The 19,284-nt window shown below is 40.4% G+C and overlaps 1 protein-coding gene across 1 annotated transcript; it reads left to right on the forward strand.

Moving 5' to 3' along the window:
* The first annotated feature begins 11,601 nt into the window (after positions 1-11,601).
* On the forward strand, positions 11,602-17,247 carry aadac (arylacetamide deacetylase). Its single transcript, XM_062987832.1, has 5 exons — positions 11,602-11,742; positions 14,036-14,264; positions 14,515-14,584; positions 16,060-16,231; positions 16,317-17,247. Exons 1-5 carry the CDS (start codon positions 11,602-11,604, stop codon positions 16,914-16,916), a joined length of 1,212 nt encoding a protein of 403 aa, XP_062843902.1. The 3' UTR covers positions 16,917-17,247.
* Positions 17,248-19,284: the final 2,037 nt, after the last annotated feature.

The raw sequence follows: 19,284 nt of genomic DNA on the forward strand, positions 1-19,284 counted from the left end.
GCCAGGATAGAAATAGGAGGGTTGGGTGATGAAGGGCAGACTGTGCCAGGTCAGGTACAGTGTATCACAAAAGTGAGTACACCCCTCACATTTCTGCAAATATTTCATTATATCTTTTCATGGGACAACACTATAGACATGAAACTTGGATATAACTTAGAGTAGTCAGTGTACAGCTTGTATAGCAGTGTAGATTTACTGTCTTCTGAAAATAACTCAACACACAGCCATTAATGTCTAAATGGCTGGCAACATAAGTGAGTACACCCCACAGTGAACATGTCCAAATTGTGCCCAAATGTGTCGTTGTCCCTCCCTGGTGTCATGTGTCAAGGTCCCAGGTGTAAATGGGGAGCAGGGCTGTTAAATTTGGTGTTTTGGGTACAATTCTCTCATACTGGCCACTGGATATTCAACATGGCACCTCATGGCAAAGAACTCTCTGAGGATGTGAGAAATAGAATTGTTGCTCTCCACAAAGATGGCCTGGTCTATAAGAAGATTGCTAACACCCTGAAACTGAGCTACAGCATGGTGGCCAAGGTCATACAGCGGTTTTCCAGGACAGGTTCCACTCGGAACAGGCTTCGCCAGGGTCGACCAAAGAAGTCGAGTCCACGTGTTCGGCGTCATATCCAGAGGTTGGCTTTAAAAAATAGACACATGAGTGCTGCCAGCATTGCTGCAGAGGTTGAAGATGTGGGAGGTCAGCCTGTCAGTGCTCAGACCATACGCCGCACACTGCATCAACTCGGTCTGCATGGTCGTCATCCCAGAAGGAAGCTGACGCACAAGAAAGCCCGCAAACAGTTTGCTGAAGACAAGCAGTCCAAGAACATGGATTACTGGAATGCCCTGTGGTCTGACGAGACCAAGATAAACTTGTTTGGCTCAGATGGTGTCCAGCATGTGTGGCGGCGCCCTGGTGAGAAGTACCAAGACAACTGTATCTTGCCTACAGTCAAGCATGGTGGTGGTAGCATCATGGTCTTGGGCTGCATGAGTGTTGCTGGCACTGGGGAGCTGCAGTTCATTGAGGGAAACATGAATTCCAACATGTACTGTGACATTCTGAAACAGAGCATGATCCCCTCCCTTCGAAAACTGGGCCTCATGGCAGTTTTCCAACAGGATAACGACCCCAAACACAACCTCCAAGATGACAACTGCCTTGCTGAGGAAGCTGAAGGTAAAGGTGATGGACTAAACCCAATTGAGCACCTGTGGCGCATCCTCAAGTGGAAGGTGGAGGAGTTCAAGGTGTCTAACATCCACCAGCTCCGTGATGTCATCATGGAGGAGTGGTAGAGGATTCCAGTAGCAACCTGTGCAGCTCTGGTGAATTCCATGCCCAGGAGGGTTAAGGCAGTGCTGGATAATAATGGTGGTCACACAAAATATTGACACTTTGGGCAAAATTTGGACATGTTCACTGTGGGGTGTACTCACTTATGTTGCCAGCTATTTAGACATTAATGGCTGTGTGTTGAGTTATTTTCAGAAGACAGTAAATCTACACTGCTATACAAGCTGTACACTGACTACTCTAAGTTATATCCAAGTTTCATGTCTATAGTGTTGTCCCATGAAAAGATATAATGAAATATTTGCAGAAATGTGAGGGGTGTACTCACTTTTGTGATACACTGTATGTGGACCAGATCCACTTTGGTGACCCCGATATATTCAGGAGCAGCCAAAAGTAAGATGAAATAAATGCAATTTCCATTATTAAAAGCGTAAACATTTACAGTACTAGGGTTTTGTGTTGCTAGACAGTAATATTATAATAATTTTAATGACTTTATCCTAAAATATGATGATTTTATTATTAAAGTTATACTAGAAAGTCATAGTTTAGTTTAGTAATATTCCATCTATTGTCATTCAAAAAATATTATGACTTCAGTTTAAACCCTCTTTTTAAGTGACCCACATAATGCCCATCATTTTTGCTCTGTACAATCTGCTCCCACTGCGGTTTACAAGATGTAACATAAAGCCTCCACAAGGGGGTAATCACATACAAGTTCATTTCGTGTTTCTGTGCTGTTAAAATTAATATATTTAATTATTATTGTGACCTGACCCTACATTTAAAACATTATAATTTGTGCTGGTGTGTAAAACTGGAACAAACGCTTGACAGATTTCTCTTCAGTTGTTTCTTGTGTCTCTTCATCTAAGTGTGGACTGAATTATGGACGGGAAAACCTTTCACATCGAGAGAAAAGATGGTCCTACCAGGAGGGCGCCAGAAACAACACGGATTCTGTGGTCGCTCCTGCAGTCGATATTTTACACTGTTCCTCAACATGCCTTCACTCAGCATAAAAACATTCCTGCACCGCGGCTGGGTTCTTGTGCTGGAGCTTATTTTTCACACGAGGTTATTAAAGACCGGTGATTCTGAGAGCAGAAAGAACACATTCACGAGCACAACACAAGTGCTGCATTAAATAACCCAGAGGAAGAAGCGAAGGCTGACGTTGCGTAACAGACGTTCTGATTACATTAATGACCTTGAGGCCTTGATATGATATCTATTATAAAGGTTTAATAAAAAAAAAATCACTTTTTTAATGGAGACTGATTCTAATTTGGGCAGCACGGTGGCTCGGTGGGTATCACTTTCGCCTCACAGCAAGAAGGTCCTGGGTTCGATCTCCAGGTGGGGCGGTCACTTTCTTCACTCACTCACTTTCTTAACCGCCTATCCAATCAGAGGGAGTGCTGGAGCCTATCCCAGCTTTTCAGTGGGCGTAAGGCACACCCTGGACGGGACGAGGCGCCAGTCCATCAAAGGATAGACACACACACATACACACACCCATTCACCTATAGGGCAATTCAGTCTCCAATTAACCTGACTGCATGTTTTCGGACTGTGGGAGGAAACCGGAGCTCCCGGAGGAAACCCACGCAGACACGGGGAGAACATGCAAACTCCGCACAGAAAGGACCCGGACCGCCCCACCTGGGGAGCTAACCCAGGACCTTCTTGCTGTGAGGCGACAGTGCTACCCACCGAGCCACCGTGCTGTCCAAATTGTTAAATCGCTAAACATAAACCTTAAAGTTTAAATTTCACAGGAAATCGCATATTACATATTATATGGGAAAAGGCTCATTTGACGGTACATGATGCGATTTTCACGATCGTGAATTAGGTAGAGCCTTAGTGATGACACACAAGTGCCTGCACGTGTCATTTAGGTCAAAGAAACGTGGTCGCTGATTGATTGTATATCATGGCTTTCCTCTGCTTGTGTCTCGTTTCCACTTCTCTATTTTTCCTTCACGTCGTGTTTATCCTGAACTTCGATTTATCATCGCCGTGGTCTGGTCTGTCTCTCGGACTGATTCAGGAGTGAATGAAGGAAACAGGAGACTTTTCTGGCCGTGGTGTTTATGTTATTCCGTCTGGTGACTGGAAACGTGGTTGTTCGGCTCACTTCGTCCCCCTGAGACACAAATCCACACGGATGAATGTGAGCAGTATAAAGCACGCTGTCAGGAGTGAGCCCAAATCACTGTTTTTCACATGTGGGAGGGTTATAAATGGGTTATAAATTCTATTTTACAACTTTTACATGGCTGAAAGTATGATACACCAGTAGGACAGAGAGGCCTACAGTTCTGCCTCGTCAAAACTCTAAATCTTTTAAAGACATTGTCAGAGCTTTTTCTATCTGATCAAATATCTGATCAATAAAGTGTGTAAAGATTCCAGGGGTCTGAATACATTCTGAATCCACGGTGTATATAGTAGTAATACTTGTAATACTTGTTTCCTCTCACTGTTGATTTGTTTGTTGGATGGGACGATAATATTTACAACATCAGAGATATTTCTACTTCTCGTCTAAACAGTGTCAAAAAGCTCGTTTATTTATCAAATCATGAACCATTCACAAATCTTGTTGTGCTCGACGCAGCCGCCTGTTTTTCCTGCCCGGGCGTTAGTCACTCGTTTCCTCAGAACGTCTGTTACTCCCATAATCACTTCCAGTTAAATTCCAGCCAGTGTTTATAAAGGTATGTGTGACCATGTGGTTTATCAAGCATGTTTTAATATTTTCTTGAGTCTTTGAACTGCCCTGCGGACGCTAATGACCTGTCATTAGCACAGAATGTGTAGGTGCCTGCTCTTAATAGATGTGTGTGCAGGATTACACAAGTTATGGAATGTTTGTCCCATTGTAGGTGACAGGAGGTTATACTGGGAGGAAATAATATAAACGCTTATGAGCTTGGTTTTTTTTATATATTTAATAAACATACAATGTTATATGCAATTATTATTTTAACTATAGATTTTATGTGCTTTACGCCATCATTCATCTTCAGTAATGTGTGTGTTTAATCTGTACAATGTACAAATGTGTAATTCTGCTTCATAAATAAACGTTTATCCTTATATTTAACACTGATCTAAATCCTAAAACTGCAAGTATATTACTTCTAAATTAAAAACTCTCTTTCTTTTTACCTCTGTAATTCACTCTGGGGTCTGTATGTACACTGTTAGCCCGGACTTTATATTTAATCAAACATTTTTAGTACAACATACATAAATTATTTAAGTTTTTTTGCTCTACTGTAAAATGCGGAGTACATTGTACTAATTTGAGTACACATTTAAATGTGCTAAAAGATTTAAGTTTACTAAACCAAAAAAATTACTTTTCTATCAGATTAACTTAAAAAAGTTAAGTTAAGGTAATAAAACAGAAAAACGCCACCATTTACAATGTAAGTCGCCTTTTTTCAGCTTGCTGTTGGTGAATCAGGCAGCCATTTGTTTTAACTTTTGAAACCTGTTGTTGCAAATTACTTTTTACTTTTCATTGAAGGCTTTTTGCAAAAGTAAACTTGTCTTCCTGAAATGTCTTTTGTGAAGTGGAACCTTTGTTAAACTAAGTGGACAAACATTTTCTTCCTCATTATGCTATTTTTGAGTAGCATGTACACCAGTCTGATGGGGCTTTTTCATCTTCCGTCTAATTTTGGTAAGTGTTGTACTTTACTTAACAATTTTGTTTAAAATAAATGATCTTAATGTTGACACTAAATAAATAATCAAACAGCGCTGCTTTATTTGCCGTATTTAGGCTACATGCTAGCATGTTAGCATGCTAGCCTTCATACGAAGCAAAGAGTGTGCTGGCTTGCTTTATTTTAATCCTTAAATTAATGCTATTAATGTTGATTTTAATACTTCTGTTTCTTGTTTCTTTTTGTTGTTTTACAGGTTCATGGTTACTGTGAGGAGCTGTTTGTGTTTCATCAGAACTTTATATACAGTTTGTACAGTTTTAAAGATGTTTTCGTGACATGTATTTTAAGTAAATACTTCTGAAGTGAAATAAAGAAAAATAATTTTATAATTGTGTCTGTTTCTCTATAAACATTTGTAATTCATATTTAAAATGTAATTAACATGAAAACTAAGAAAAAATCAATAGTTTTTTCCATTGAGCTCAAGATATTAAGTAGAATTATTGGGAAAAGCAGTTGGTATAACAAAAAAAAGAAAGTTTAATCAACTTGCCTTTTAGGTGTAATAACTTAATGTTTTAAGTTATGCTAACTCAAGTTTTTATTATACATTACTTAACTTTTTTAAGGCAACCAGTTTCCTCAAATTTTTTAAGTAGATTGAACTTATCCGGGCTTACAGTGTAGTGTAATGAACATAAATTTAAGTCACTGGCCCTTAAAACCCAGAGCTGCTGTACACCAGAGGTAAGTGTGATTTCAGACCAGCTATTAAGAGCACCATGTGTGCAGCAATGACAGGAAACACCGGCAATAAAAGACTCGTGATCTACTGTAGGACAACAAATAATCAGCTCGTCATCACCTTAATACATTCAGACCTACAGCTCCACTGGGTGCAACTATAAACATATGAGTTATTTTGTTTACTCAATTTTCTTTTCCCAAAAAGATCTAATTTACCTCAACAGACACCACATTTATTATTATTATTATTATTATTATTATTATTATTATTATTGTTTTAATATACATTTAAAATAACACATGATGTCAGATATGATACATGATTATTATGTATTCACAAATCTTCCCAATTTCTTACTGTGGACAAGTCAGTGACCAAAACGTTTGGAAAGCAAGATCCCACAAGGTTTACGACAACTCAAGATCCCATCTGTAGTACATATAGATCCTGGACAGCTTGTTTCGTTGGGGTTAGAGCTCAGTGACAGCTTAACGGGTTGTAGAAAAGATGATTAAGCATGTTCTCGTTCTATATCAACATTTCAACAAGCTAAAGTAACAACACTGAGCTCTTATTCGACCGTACACCAAGAGAACAGGATGGGACAGATTTACAGTTCTATTACAGAAGTGTTTTAAAATAAATGTGGTGGTAGTACCAGAAATTAAAGGTCTGCCATGTTAGAAGCTGTTAAACATGGGTGACACTGTCCACAATCAATACACCCATAGAGCATTATACAGTACTACCACTACTATGCTTGATAGCAGGTACAGTGTTATTGGGAGGTCATAATGCAAGAAAGAAGCCACACTTCCAGAACTGGCTCCTAAAAGCTTGACTGAAAAGCTGCTGATGAAATGGTTAAAGAAAAAGCAATGGTTTGCAAACATTAGACTTAGACTATGCACATTCTCCATATTTCCAGCCAAAATATCAAAATATGACATTAGATATGGATAAGGATACAACTGAATCGGATTAAAGACCTAATACATAAACATTACAGACCCAACAATACCTCAGAGGAGCAGGATCTATGGTTAGTTAAAATCTACAGTTATTTCATCGCAGATTGAACTGATTTATGTTCCTGATCTTCTCAGGGTTGGATAATGGACATCAGACGTTAGCTTTAAGATCTTGACAAGATCCTGCCAAGTTTACAGTCATCATTTCCATTGTCATTCTTTATATGTGAGTTCATTCACTTGGAACCAGCGAGATGGACGGAGTGAAAACGAGAAGGAACAGAAATAATGCAACATCGGTGCTGGCATGTGGTTTTATGGTCATTGTTGTATGCCAGAAAATAGAATACATGTTGTGTTTGTTAATGCACACATAGTGGCCTGGAAATGTCTTTTCTCTTATGATTAACATCTTATGATTTTTTTATCTGGTAGCTCCCTTATTACGGGTCGCCACAGTGGATAAACCTGGTCCGTATATCTAACTTGTATCTAACTAACTGACCCTGATGCAGTTTTATCCAGGCTTGGGACCGGCACTAAGAGTGCTATGTCCAGTGGACCTTCCATCTGACCGTTTATGTTGCGCTCCTTGTTTCCAAGTTCCTTGTCTCTCTTGTAGTTTCCTAGGCTTAGCATTTCATGTTTGTTTAGTGATGATAGTTTAGCTTTAGTGGTTAGTTCTAATGTTCTCAATGTTTAGCAGTAGCAGTTAGCTTAGTGTAAAGATTAGTTCCAAGGTCCTTGATGTTTAGAATTAGCTTAGTTTAGTATACAGATCAGGGTGGCTCGGTGGGTAGCACTGTTGCCTCACAGCTAGAAGGTTAATATGCAATGAGGTTAACTGGAGACACTGAATTGCCCTATAGGTGAATGGGTGTGTGTATGTGTGTGCGTGGGTGTGTGAGTGTGTATGTGTGTATGTGTGTTTGCCCTGCGATGGACTGGCGCCCCATCCAGGGTGTTACTGTGTGCCTTGCACCCATTGAAAAGCTGGGATAGGCTCCAGCACTCCTACCGCGACCCTAATTGGATAAGCGGTTAAGAAAGTGAATAAGTGAGTGAGAATACGGATCAGAATCTATATTTTTTCTTAGTTTAGGGATTAGTGTTGTATTCTCAGTGTTAGCACTAACAGCATTAGCAGCTAGTGTAGCTTAGCAAGGGTTTAGGGTTTGTTTATCCCTATTTCTGCTTGCTGGTTGTGCATTTTGGTTATTTTCTTCTCATCCAGCCCTACATTACGCATTTTCTTCCCAATAAAGGTTTCCAAAGTGCTCTGAAAACACAGTTACACCCCTAAGCAACCATTGTTTGTTGATTCTTTTCTCAGGCTGCACCAGTGCTAGTTTTTTAAGGCTTGTGCTTTGGAAAGCTTATGTAGAACTTGTATTTATGATTGAACTGATTTGTGGAAGCTTCATACCAGGTGTGTTAAAGGGAAATTGTTGGCACGTGCCATAATCACATGGTTCTGGTTTTATTGTAAACGATTTAGTGATGGTTTCCATCGGGTTGGGTGAGAATTATAAAGATGTAATGGGACAGCGCTCGGTTTGGAAGTGTAATCTTCCCTGATTAGGAAAAGTGTAATCAGAGACAAGGTCACGGCTCAAGTAAAACGTCCATTATTCATTTATTTTTTCTGTTAGAGCGACATGTACAGGAGCTGCAGAAAATAACAGAACCACTGTTCCATTGTTTGTTTAATATCAACTACCTAACGCCAATGGTTTTGGAATGAGACATCCAACAAGCTGATGTTTAGGTGTCCATGGCTCATTCTGCCTTGCACAAGGAGTCCCACAGCAACCCTAAAGGGTTAATAACCTAAACATCAGCTTATAGAGTGTGAAAAGCACAAAATGAATTACATGTGGCTAAAAAACATTTCTAACACGACTTGGCATGAGTTTTTATTCAACATCTGCTTTTTTTTCAACGACCCATCACAGTTTCAACACACAGAGAATCCAGAAACATTGGGAGTCATTACTCATACTCACAGCACACAGGAATCAAAGCGAGTTCAAGGCATAATAAAAGCCTGGAGCTTATGCTGTCTAATCTTTGTTTAGGGCCATAAATAAAGACTATTTAAATTAATCATTTAGATAAATATGAATTGGCACTTTATAAGATAGCATAGTGTGCTTTCCTAGCCTGTTGAAGCTGTTGGTCAGTGACAAGAAGCATTCTGCATCCATAACCCTCTTCAGCCAGCATAGGATTTATGCAAGTGGCAAAGGTTGTGATGTAAATGGGGAATTGAAAGTGACTAAATTTGGAGGAAAAGGGAAACTTTACAGAATACAGAAATACAGAAATAAGTTTAAAAGTATGTATGGGTTTGGACGGGCGTCTTTTCTAATAAGTCATTACAATCACAGCACAATCAAAGTGTTTAAACATGTTTAGATCAAAATTAAATGGTTTTATTGTTACTGTAGCCTAAAACTTTCTATTAACTAAACACTCTCACTTTGTCACTTCCCTCTTTCACTTCCATCCTGACTTTTGTCGTTAAAGAGGCGGAACAGAGTCTTCTTCTCTAATGCAAACATGTACAGTTCAGTTTGTCATTTTTCCCTCAAACTTTATTTAATTTTCATTATAAATCATATAATAAACATGAAAAATAGGTAAAAGTATCTGTGTGGTCTCTGGACTTCAGGACCGTCCACCATAAATAACAGCCACCGCAGGACTTCTCGACCCACAGACTAATGATGGATGATAAAAGGTTGTTGGGGTGAGGCAGGAATTGTTTGTCTACAATCTTTATTTATATGAAAGTGGAATCAGTAGACATATAATATCAGACTGTCAGCTAGTTTTTTTTTTGTTTTTTTTTCACTGTTAATTAATTTATTGTTATTATTTTTTCTGTGTCCAGTTTTGAAAAATATTCAGTAGACAGTGACAGTTAAGGTATAAATAAAGTGGCTTTATCTAAAGAAATACCCCTTTCATTTATTTATTAATCACTGGTTTTGCATAGCCATAACTGTAAAAAATTTGCCTGTTTGGTTGTTTATTATATGTCCACATTTATTATTATTATTAATAATAATAATAATAATAATAATAATAATAATAATAATTCATGAATTGCCTGTTTTACCACTGCTTTATCCGGTGGGTCTTATTTATTGGGTAAAAGGCAGGAAACACTCTGGACAGATCGCCAGTCCATCACAGGACACACACACACACACACACACCCACACACGCCCACACACACACAGTGAAATTTAGTATCTAAATGGGTACAGGAAGGATGATCGTATTGCTTGTGAAGTGCTGCTCCCTGCAGGATACATTAAGGCAGGATTAAAACGCACCAAGAGCCTGATTATAATACAGTATTTTAATACAAATCAAGCACTTATTCTCGTAAAGAAATGAATAATAAATAAATAAATAAATTTTTATAATTATAATTATTTAAGTGAAATAATACTGTTATTACAGACCCTGACCAGGAGAAAGTTTTTGAGTACTTGAATATTTGACATGATTCATTTTTAGTTTTTAATTTTATAATTAACTAAACAATACTTCAAAAACACTAAACTGTAAAAGAGAAACTTCTTGATTTAAAATATACATTTTGACACCCATGAGAATGTCACATTGATCATCTTGCATCTCATAGTATTTTTAAGGTAAATAAATAGTTATTGTGTAGCTGTGTCCTTTTACTACTGATGAGGATAAAAGCTTTGACCTGGTCGACACTAAGTGCTGTTTAACCTGAAGGTGAACCACTAACAGCTGAGCACATCCCCAATCTGTTGACTTTCTTAACAGCCCTCAGTGTGCTCTCACTTACAGCTATATTTAGTCAAGGGAGATTCAAGTGGTCAGCACATCTCCTCAAGCATTTAGCTTATCTGTCCACCAACAAATGATGACTTTCTAAATCAAGTAGCTCTTATTTATTTATTCTACATTTGTTTATTTACTGAGGGTTTTTAATATATATATAAATTTTTGCTCCAAGTTGTTTGGATGTAAACTCTGAAATAGGATTTAGCATACAGGCTATTAAAAAAATAGGTAAATATTTATTAATTAATTATTAATTATCAAGTAATTATTTTCATGTACAACACCAGGACCTGTGGTTAATTTCTGTAAGCAGATCAGCATGTTAACCCTTGACTTCATCGGTTTCCTCTGGCTGCTAATTTTCCAATTGCTCCCAAAAACATGCCAGTAGGTGGATTTGATAAACTGTATTTAGGTGTAAATGAATAAGAAAACACTCCTGACAAGTCGCCAGTCCATCACAGGGCACACACACACATTCACTAACACACATTCACACTTGGGCAGTTTTTTGTATAGCTGCATGTTTTTGGACTTGGAAGGAAACCGGAGCATCTGGAGGAAACCCACCTGGACACAGAGAGAACATGCAAACTTTACACACCCTGGATGCCGGCCAGGAATTGAATCCAGACCCTTACTGCTGTGTGAATGTGTTTCAGCACGTCTGCGTTTGTGGGGGGGGTTTCTGCTTTTCGCATGAATAAATCTGACCCACCGCGACTTTGACCATGGTAAAGCGGTGCTAAAACAGACAGATGAATGAGTGAATGAATGCTCCAGTGGGGGTGATGAGGGCGGGTAGGACACCGTGATTAATCACACGCATTCCTCCGCGCGTGTGCACGTGTTTCCCCGCCGGCGGACGCGTCCTCCCCGTCCCGTCCCGGCAGGTTCAGTGCGGTTCGTCGTTCTGTCAGCTCTGTTCTCACTGGCTCTGGTCCAGAATTAATCCCGGATTACCGGACTGACTGACGGACTGACTGTAGACGGGACGGAGCAGGTGTTCGGTCAGTGCGCCTCTGTGCCCGGTGCTGTGCGGTTACGATGCGGTCTAAAGGAGCGCTCTTCCTGCTCTCAGTGTGCGCGTTAACCGCTCACTACATCTACACACCCATCCCCGAAAACATCGAGCAGAGATGGAAGCTCATGTTCACCGACTGTTTCTTCAGGAGTCTCAGTCATCTGGTACGTTTATTCTTTTATTTCATTTTTTTTTTTGCCTGAACAGTTTTCTACAGAAACATTCAAAACATTTAAAACATTTAAAAGTTTATTCTATTTTCATTCTACTGAGCTACAATGAATTCACTCATGTCACATGAATGCAAATAGCTTACAATATAATAACAAATAATACACAGAGGGACATTTGTTGCACATTTTGTGCATAATATGCATTTTTTTTTAGCACACACTTACTGTTAAATCTTGTCTGTTATTTGCACGACTGTTTGTGCATGTGACACTTTTGCACAATTGTTTTTGCACAAGAACGGCTTCTACCTCATGTATGTAATATTATTTAAATTCTATGTCTATATATAAACACATATACACTGATCAGCCATAACATTAAAACCACCTCCTTGTTTCTACACTCACTGTCCATTTTATCAGCTCCACTTACCATATAGAAGCACTTTGTAGTTCTACAATTACTTACTGTTTCTCTACATGCTTTGTTAGCCCCATTTCATGCTGTTCTTCAATAGTCAGGACCCCCACGGGACCACGACAGAGCAGGTATTATTTAGGTGGTGGATCATTCTCACTGCAGTGACACTGACATGGTGGTGGTGTTTTAGTGTGTGTTGTGCTGGGATGAGTGGATCAGACACAGCAGCGCTGCTGGAGTTTTTAAATACCGTGTCCACTCACTGTCCACTGAAGAACAGCATGAAAGGGGGCTAACAAAGCATGCAGGGAAACAGATGGACTACATTCAGTAATTGTAGAACTACAAAGTGCTTCTATATGGTAAGTGGAGCTGATAAAATGGACAGTGTGTGTAGAAACGAGGAGGTGGTTTTAATGTTATGGCTGATCAGTGTAAATGCAGAGTAAGAAGTTTATTTTTTACTGTAACTGTTCACTATTCATAGGACAATAAACTTTTGAATCTTGGATGGATCTATAACAGGTAAGCAGGAGCTCAGAGACGTACTGACAGAAAACAGCAGATTTTAATCCCAGCAGAGGAAGCTCTGCTCACCTGGTCTATTTAAAGTCTCATTATCTAAACCTCTGAGGTTATTTATGGAAGGCTGCTTGCTCAAGATCCCTAATGCAGTATAAATGCCAAAGGTCCCCGGAAGTTCAAAGGACATTTAAATCTTTAATTCGGCTCATTCATAGGTATAAGCATAATGTGTTTTTAAAATCTGTCAGAGAACGTTAATAGAACGCCTTTATTTGTCATATATACATATACAAGTGAACAGTACATCAACATTCTTTCTTCACCTATCCCAGCTTGTTTGGAAGCCGGGGTCAGAGCGCAGGGGCAGGGGCAGTGTCAGCTGTGACCTGGAGCAGACAGGGTTAAGGGCCTTGCTCAAGGGCCCAACAGTGGCTGCATGGCAGAGCTGGGATTCGAACTCTCAACCTTTCTAGTAATAGACCAAAGCCCTACTCACTAGGCTACACTCATATAAAAAGTATGTTTTTTTATTTAATTTATTTATTTATTACACATTTCTTAAAATTTTCAGTATTTTGAAGCATATAATTGTGTGTCACAAATAGCAAAATTGGGGCTTTTAATGGCAAATAAATAAAATTATTTATTCACTGTGAATTGTTTACTGAATGATTTACAGTAAATCTGGCAACCATTCGCCAATTACTTTATAAATTGATGTGTTTTCTTCCTTTTGCATAATGAATCTGACACACTGAGACCCTGACCAGGATAAAGTGGTGTTAAAACCGACGAATGAAGAAACGCTCCAGTGTGCTTTTGAGGCTTTTAATACCAAAGAAATACAATTATTTATAAGAATACACTGTAAATTGTTTACTGAATGATTTGCAGTAAATCTGGCAACCGGTTGCTTATAATTACTGTATAAATTGTTGCGTTTTCTGCCTTTGCATAATGAATCTGACCCACCTCGACCCTGACCAGGATAAAGCGGTGTTAAAACGGATGAATGAATAAATAAACACTCCAGTGTGCTTTTGAGGCTTTTAATACCAAAGAAATAAAAATATTTATATTAATACACTGTGAATTGTTTACTGAATGATTTGCAGTAAATCTGGCAACCAGTCGCCAATAATTATTGTAAAAACTATTGGTTAGTGTAACAATAACTGCCATTTTTTCTCCAAGTAGTTATAACCTAGCGGTTAAGTTGCTGGATTATTAATCAAAAGGTAGCTAGTTCAAGCCCCAACACTGCCAGGTTGCTGTTGGGCCCTTGAGCAAGGCCCTTAACCCTTAATCACTCAATTACTGTTTAAATCATGTTTCCAGGCCGATCTCAGTGAGCTACTGGGTCTGAAGGACTACATGGGCGTGATGCTGTTCATCACGGTCGCAGAACGCGTGGAGGCCGTGTCCGACGAGCGGGTGAAGGTGGCGGACGAGCTCTTCGACGGCGTCGAGGTGTTGGTGTACGAGCCCAGGCGGGACAGACGACAGGGAGAGCGAAGGAGAGCCATTATCTACCTGCATGGAGGAGGATGGTGTCTGGGCAGCTCTAGTGAGACTCTTTTCCGTCGTGATTACACACGTTCCTCATAAATGCTTGAAGACCGAAGCCCAAGGAGTGCGGACGGTCATGGACTATCCTCCACAGTGCTGACGGTCATGGACTATCGGGAAGTCCATGACCGTCAGCACTCCTTGGGCTTCGGTCTTCAAGCAGTAACATCACAAGATGCACTTCAGAATACCACAGAGTATCAGATTATATATTGCTTCTCTCTCTTTTATCATTGTTCTCACTACAGAAATGGGTCCGTACGATCTCCTGGCCCGGAGGATGGTTACAGAACTCGACGCTGTTGTCATTTCAGTGGAGTAAGTGTGAAATACCACTAAGTGTTTATTATCTTAACAATACAGTTGATCTCAGTAGGTCCAAAAGTCCAGGGATACTAACAGGAACGTCTACAAATGTCTTAAATAAATGGATTTTTGTTAGAAGTACGGGATGTGTACTTTATGGCAGAATAGGTGTCTCAAAAAAACTGTTCTTTTTCTGTGGATAAAGTACTGTCCTGTACTGTACTGTCCTGTAAACTACCCGTCAATTAACTTTGACCTGAGAGCTGTGTGTTTTCGTTACCTGTTATCGAGTGCTAAATTCCTCTGTGTGCCGTTATCTTGTTATCAAGAGATAAAGTGAAAAAGTTTACACACACTAATAAGAGACCTGCATGAACGACCGGAACATTTACGTCTCTGTGGCATGTGACTGTTTCAAGCAGGAGAAAACAACATATAATATAATAACAATATAATGGGTGCAAAGATCAAAACAGGTGGAGAATACTGTAAGCAGGTGTACATATCAAAACGGGTGGAAACAAACAGTCTTAAATACCTGAACAGGAACAAGGCACATGTGAAACTCTTCAGTGTAATTGGGGAGAAACTGAAAATGGGTGCAAAGATCAAAATAGGTGGAGAAAACTGAAAACAGGAGTACAATCCAAAACAGGTGGGAAACAAACATTTATAAATACCTGAACAGAAACAAGGCACATGTGGTGCAACAGGGGAGCCAAGATCAAAACAGAATACCTGAAGAGTAACAAGGCACAAATGAACCTCAGTGGAATTGGGGAGAAACTGAAAATGGGTATAAATATTAAAACAGGCGAAAAAACCTGAAAGTGTATATACCAAAACGGGTGGATGTGGTGCAACATGGGTGCAAAGATCAAAATGGGCGGAAAAAATGGAAAACAGGAATACAATCCAAAATGGGTGGGAAACAAACAGTCTTAAATTTCTGAAGAGGAACGAGGAACAAGTGAAACTCATCAACGTAATTGGCTTGAAACTGAAATTGGGTACAAAGATCAAAACGGGTGGAGAAAACTGTAAGTGTACATACCAAAACAGGTGAGAAAAAAACAGCAGTCCTAAATACCTGAACAGAAACAAGACAAGTTGTGCAACGTGGGTGCAAAGATCAAAACGGGCGGAGACAACTTAAAACAGGTGTACAATCCAAAACGGGTGGGAAACAAACAGTCATAAATACCTGAACAGAAACGAGGAACATGTGAAACTTCTTAATGTAATTGAGGGAAAACTGAAAATGAGTGGAAAAAAAACAGAAAGCAGGTGTACAATCCAAAACGGGTGGGAAGCAAAAACAGGGCAGAGACCAGCGCGCAAGGGTCCAAGTGTCGTGCTCTTTACACCAAATTAGGTCTACTTTTCTCAAATTTCCCCCATGGGGATCAATAAAGGAATCATATCTTATCTGATCTTATTGAATAAATAATTGGCATTATTAATGAGTACGTTACTGTCTTGTGCAGGTACCGCCTTGCCCCTGCTCACCACTTCCCCGTCCCGTTTGAGGATGTATACCGCGTGGTGAAGTACTTCCTTCAAGCAGACGTCCTGAACAGGTACGCGGTGGATCCAGAGCGGGTGGCAGTGTCTGGGGACAGCGCCGGAGGAAACCTGGCGGCTGCAGTAACACAGCAGGTGAGATACAAACATATGAGCTGGAATCAGTCCTACAATTCGTCCAGTCCTTTACTCACTAACACTTCCTGAGTCCCTCCCTCAGCTGCACATGGACCCTGACCAGCACGTGAAGCTGAAGGCCCAGGCTTTAATCTACCCGGTCATGCAAGCACTGGATCTCAACACGCCGTCGTACCAGCAGAACCAGCACATGCCCATCCTGCCCCGCAGGCTCATGGTTCGCTTCTGGAGTGAATACTTCACCAGCGACAAGTGGCTCTTTAACGCCATGCTGGCCAACCGCCACAACAGCCCTGAATCCACCTCGCTGCTTAAATTCGTGAACTGGAGCGAATTCCTTCCGGAATCATTCCGCAGGACGTACAATTACAGCACGCTGTCCGTATCGGCGCCCGAGACCTCGTATCCCTTCACGGACCCACGCGCGTCGCCCCTGCTGGTGCCCGACGCCGTGCTGCGCCAGCTACCCAAAACGTACATACTGACCTGCGAGTACGACGTCCTGCGGGACGACGGGTTGATGTACGCGGCGCGTCTTCGGCAGTCCGGCGTCCACGTGACGCATGAACACTACGCGGACGGGTTTCACGGCACGCTGATGTTCACGGTCTGGCCCACAGATTTTAAAATCGCACACAGGCTGACGGACAACTACCTGCTGTGGCTGAGGGAGAATTTGTGAACGGACGTTTGCTAGACTTTACATTCCTCAGAGGACGGAGGTTCCTCACAACACCAGGCTGGTGTTTATTTTTTATTTTTTGTACGTTTTATGTAGTTTATATAAGGATCAAATTTTTCCTGTTTTTAAAAGCCCACTGTTTACTGATGGTTGTTTTATCAGGGTGTAATACTCTCATGACCACTGACCACTCTTATGACCACCTTTGACACAAAACAAGAAGTCAAAAGTTTACATACATTACATGTACATGTATGTCCTCGCAGTTTTGGGACTTACATTTCTTCTTGTCTATTTATTTCTGTGACACTTTGACCAAAATATTAATTAATTGTAGTTTTTTCAAACACATATTGTGTAAAAATCTGCTTTGTCCATGCAGCCACTTAGATTATTAATATGATGGTGGCAAAATGTTATAAAATCTTACTTTTTCATTTCTAAGCTGTGTCAGGTTTAAATCTGTCTGTACGTGCAACTGTGTGTCAAAAACTTGCATGGAATAGTGATCGCCGAGCCAAGAGTGGGAAGAGAAGTCTAGCTATACCAAATTTCCTTGTGCTCTCTGGTGACCTCTGCTGGTCTCACGACATTCTTGTACCTGCCAGCGATTGGTTCTTACATGGAGTCAGTAGGGGTCACTGTTGCAGCGGCAAGCAAGTAAATTGTGTCTAAAGACTCAAATCTCAGGGGTTGGATGCATATAGACGCCGTCCGAGCACCCAGGTTCCAGGTTCAGTGCGAATATCACAGAAGTGTTGGTGTACACGTCAGGCATCGTTATGATAAGGTTCAGTATTAAAAAGTCAGCCGAGCAACCGAGACCCTTCCTGTCATGTCTGGTTTTGCTTTAGCTGAAATCTGGCAACTCTGATCGTGCAGCCAGCCAAGTGACCAGCGCTAAACTTTTGTGATGTGAACATGAGGTAGAAATAAAATACTGAAATCTGATTTTAGGTGCTTATCTCCCCTCTCATCTCTGTCGAGTTTCACTCACGAGTGCTTCTGGGAAAGCACACAAAGACGTGGCGATGGTTCAGGCTCGAGGATGTGTTAAAATATACTGTAGCTTTCATAAAGTTTCATAATTGCTCTTAACTGCACTCACACGATGCTCGGGACGAACATCACACATTCCAGCCACACGCTTCCTCACTGCCACTGAATTCCAGTCCTGACCTTTCTGATCAAAACAAGCATTTAAAACGGACTGGAATGTGCTCGGCTCGGTCGCTCTGGACTAATGAGACCGGCCGTTTTCATTAAAGAGATCTGACGTTTAAGTTGGCTTAAAGATACACTACGTGGACACCTGACGATGAGCTTGTTGGACGTCCCATTACAAAACCAGATGGTATTAAAATAGAGTGACCTCTGTGTGATCTTTTCAGCTGCAACAACAGCCGCTCTTCTGAGAATTTGAAGATCTTGTCTGTGGGAATTTGTGCCCAATTGGTCAAAAGAGAATTGTAGGCAATTTTGACAGTGGATAGGGGGGTAGCATGGGCACATGGGCACCTCGACTAGCCTGTGAGTATGCATCCCTGTGCACAGAAAAGTTCGATTCACTGTGCGTCATGTCACATTCCCTTTAACGTCAGAAATAATATATATGTATTTTTTTTACAATTTAACACACAGTGGTTGTTCGTTTGGGTACACACACAGCTCTGTATAAATAGGGCTAGTTTGATTGCACCCACATGAACCTGCAGTCAAGGCTGGACTAAAAAACACAAACAGCACTCTTATGCCCAGAGAGAATGTGTCTGAATATAATGTCATCTGTCTGGCATGACTTACAATCTCCTGAGATACTGTTTAGTATCAAGCAAGCTTTATAGGCTGATTGTTTGTCAATGGAGCTTTTATTAGAATTATTTTTTGAAGTTCCAATCTGGTATTTTTACACCAGAATGGAACATCATCACTGAGCAGTTTTGTATTTCTGGGAGTTTCATTTCTTCATAGCCAGACAGACTTTACAAGGAGAGACGGATCGACCACAGAGAGTGAACAGGATATTATTTCCTCCTCATCTGAGACATCTGAGCTGAAGAATTTCTTGTGGGATCATCGGAGATCAACCAACGCAGACATGAATCATGAGATCTAGTCCAGCACCTGCAGAGACTCTACCGGATTACATACAGACGTCCTGAAATGCAGAGAAATGATAAAAGACATTTTTACCAAACACAACAAGACATTTTAGTGCAACACTTAAAGCATCAGGTGCATTTAATACAGTTTCTGGTTGTACTTAATACTTTATTTAGAGAAAATCAGCATTGCAAAAAGTGGACAATTAGTGGACAGTTCATTCATTCATTGCCTATTTTACCATTGCTTTATCCTGGTCAGGGTT

The sequence above is a fragment of the Trichomycterus rosablanca genome, chromosome 25, assembly GCF_030014385.1.
Source record: "Trichomycterus rosablanca isolate fTriRos1 chromosome 25, fTriRos1.hap1, whole genome shotgun sequence".
In the NCBI taxonomy this organism is placed as follows: Eukaryota; Metazoa; Chordata; class Actinopteri; order Siluriformes; family Trichomycteridae; genus Trichomycterus; species Trichomycterus rosablanca.

Bases quoted from the DNA above. Each gene is read 5' to 3' on its own strand.
- aadac (XM_062987832.1), top strand. From the start codon at position 11,602: ATGCGGTCTAAAGGAGCGCTCTTCCTGCTCTCAGTGTGCGCGTTAACC. The intron at 14,265-14,514 runs GTGAGACTCTTT...TTCTCACTACAG, and splicing joins ATGGTGTCTGGGCAGCTCTA to AAATGGGTCCGTACGATCTC. The intron at 14,585-16,059 runs GTAAGTGTGAAA...TGTCTTGTGCAG, and splicing joins GCTGTTGTCATTTCAGTGGA to GTACCGCCTTGCCCCTGCTC.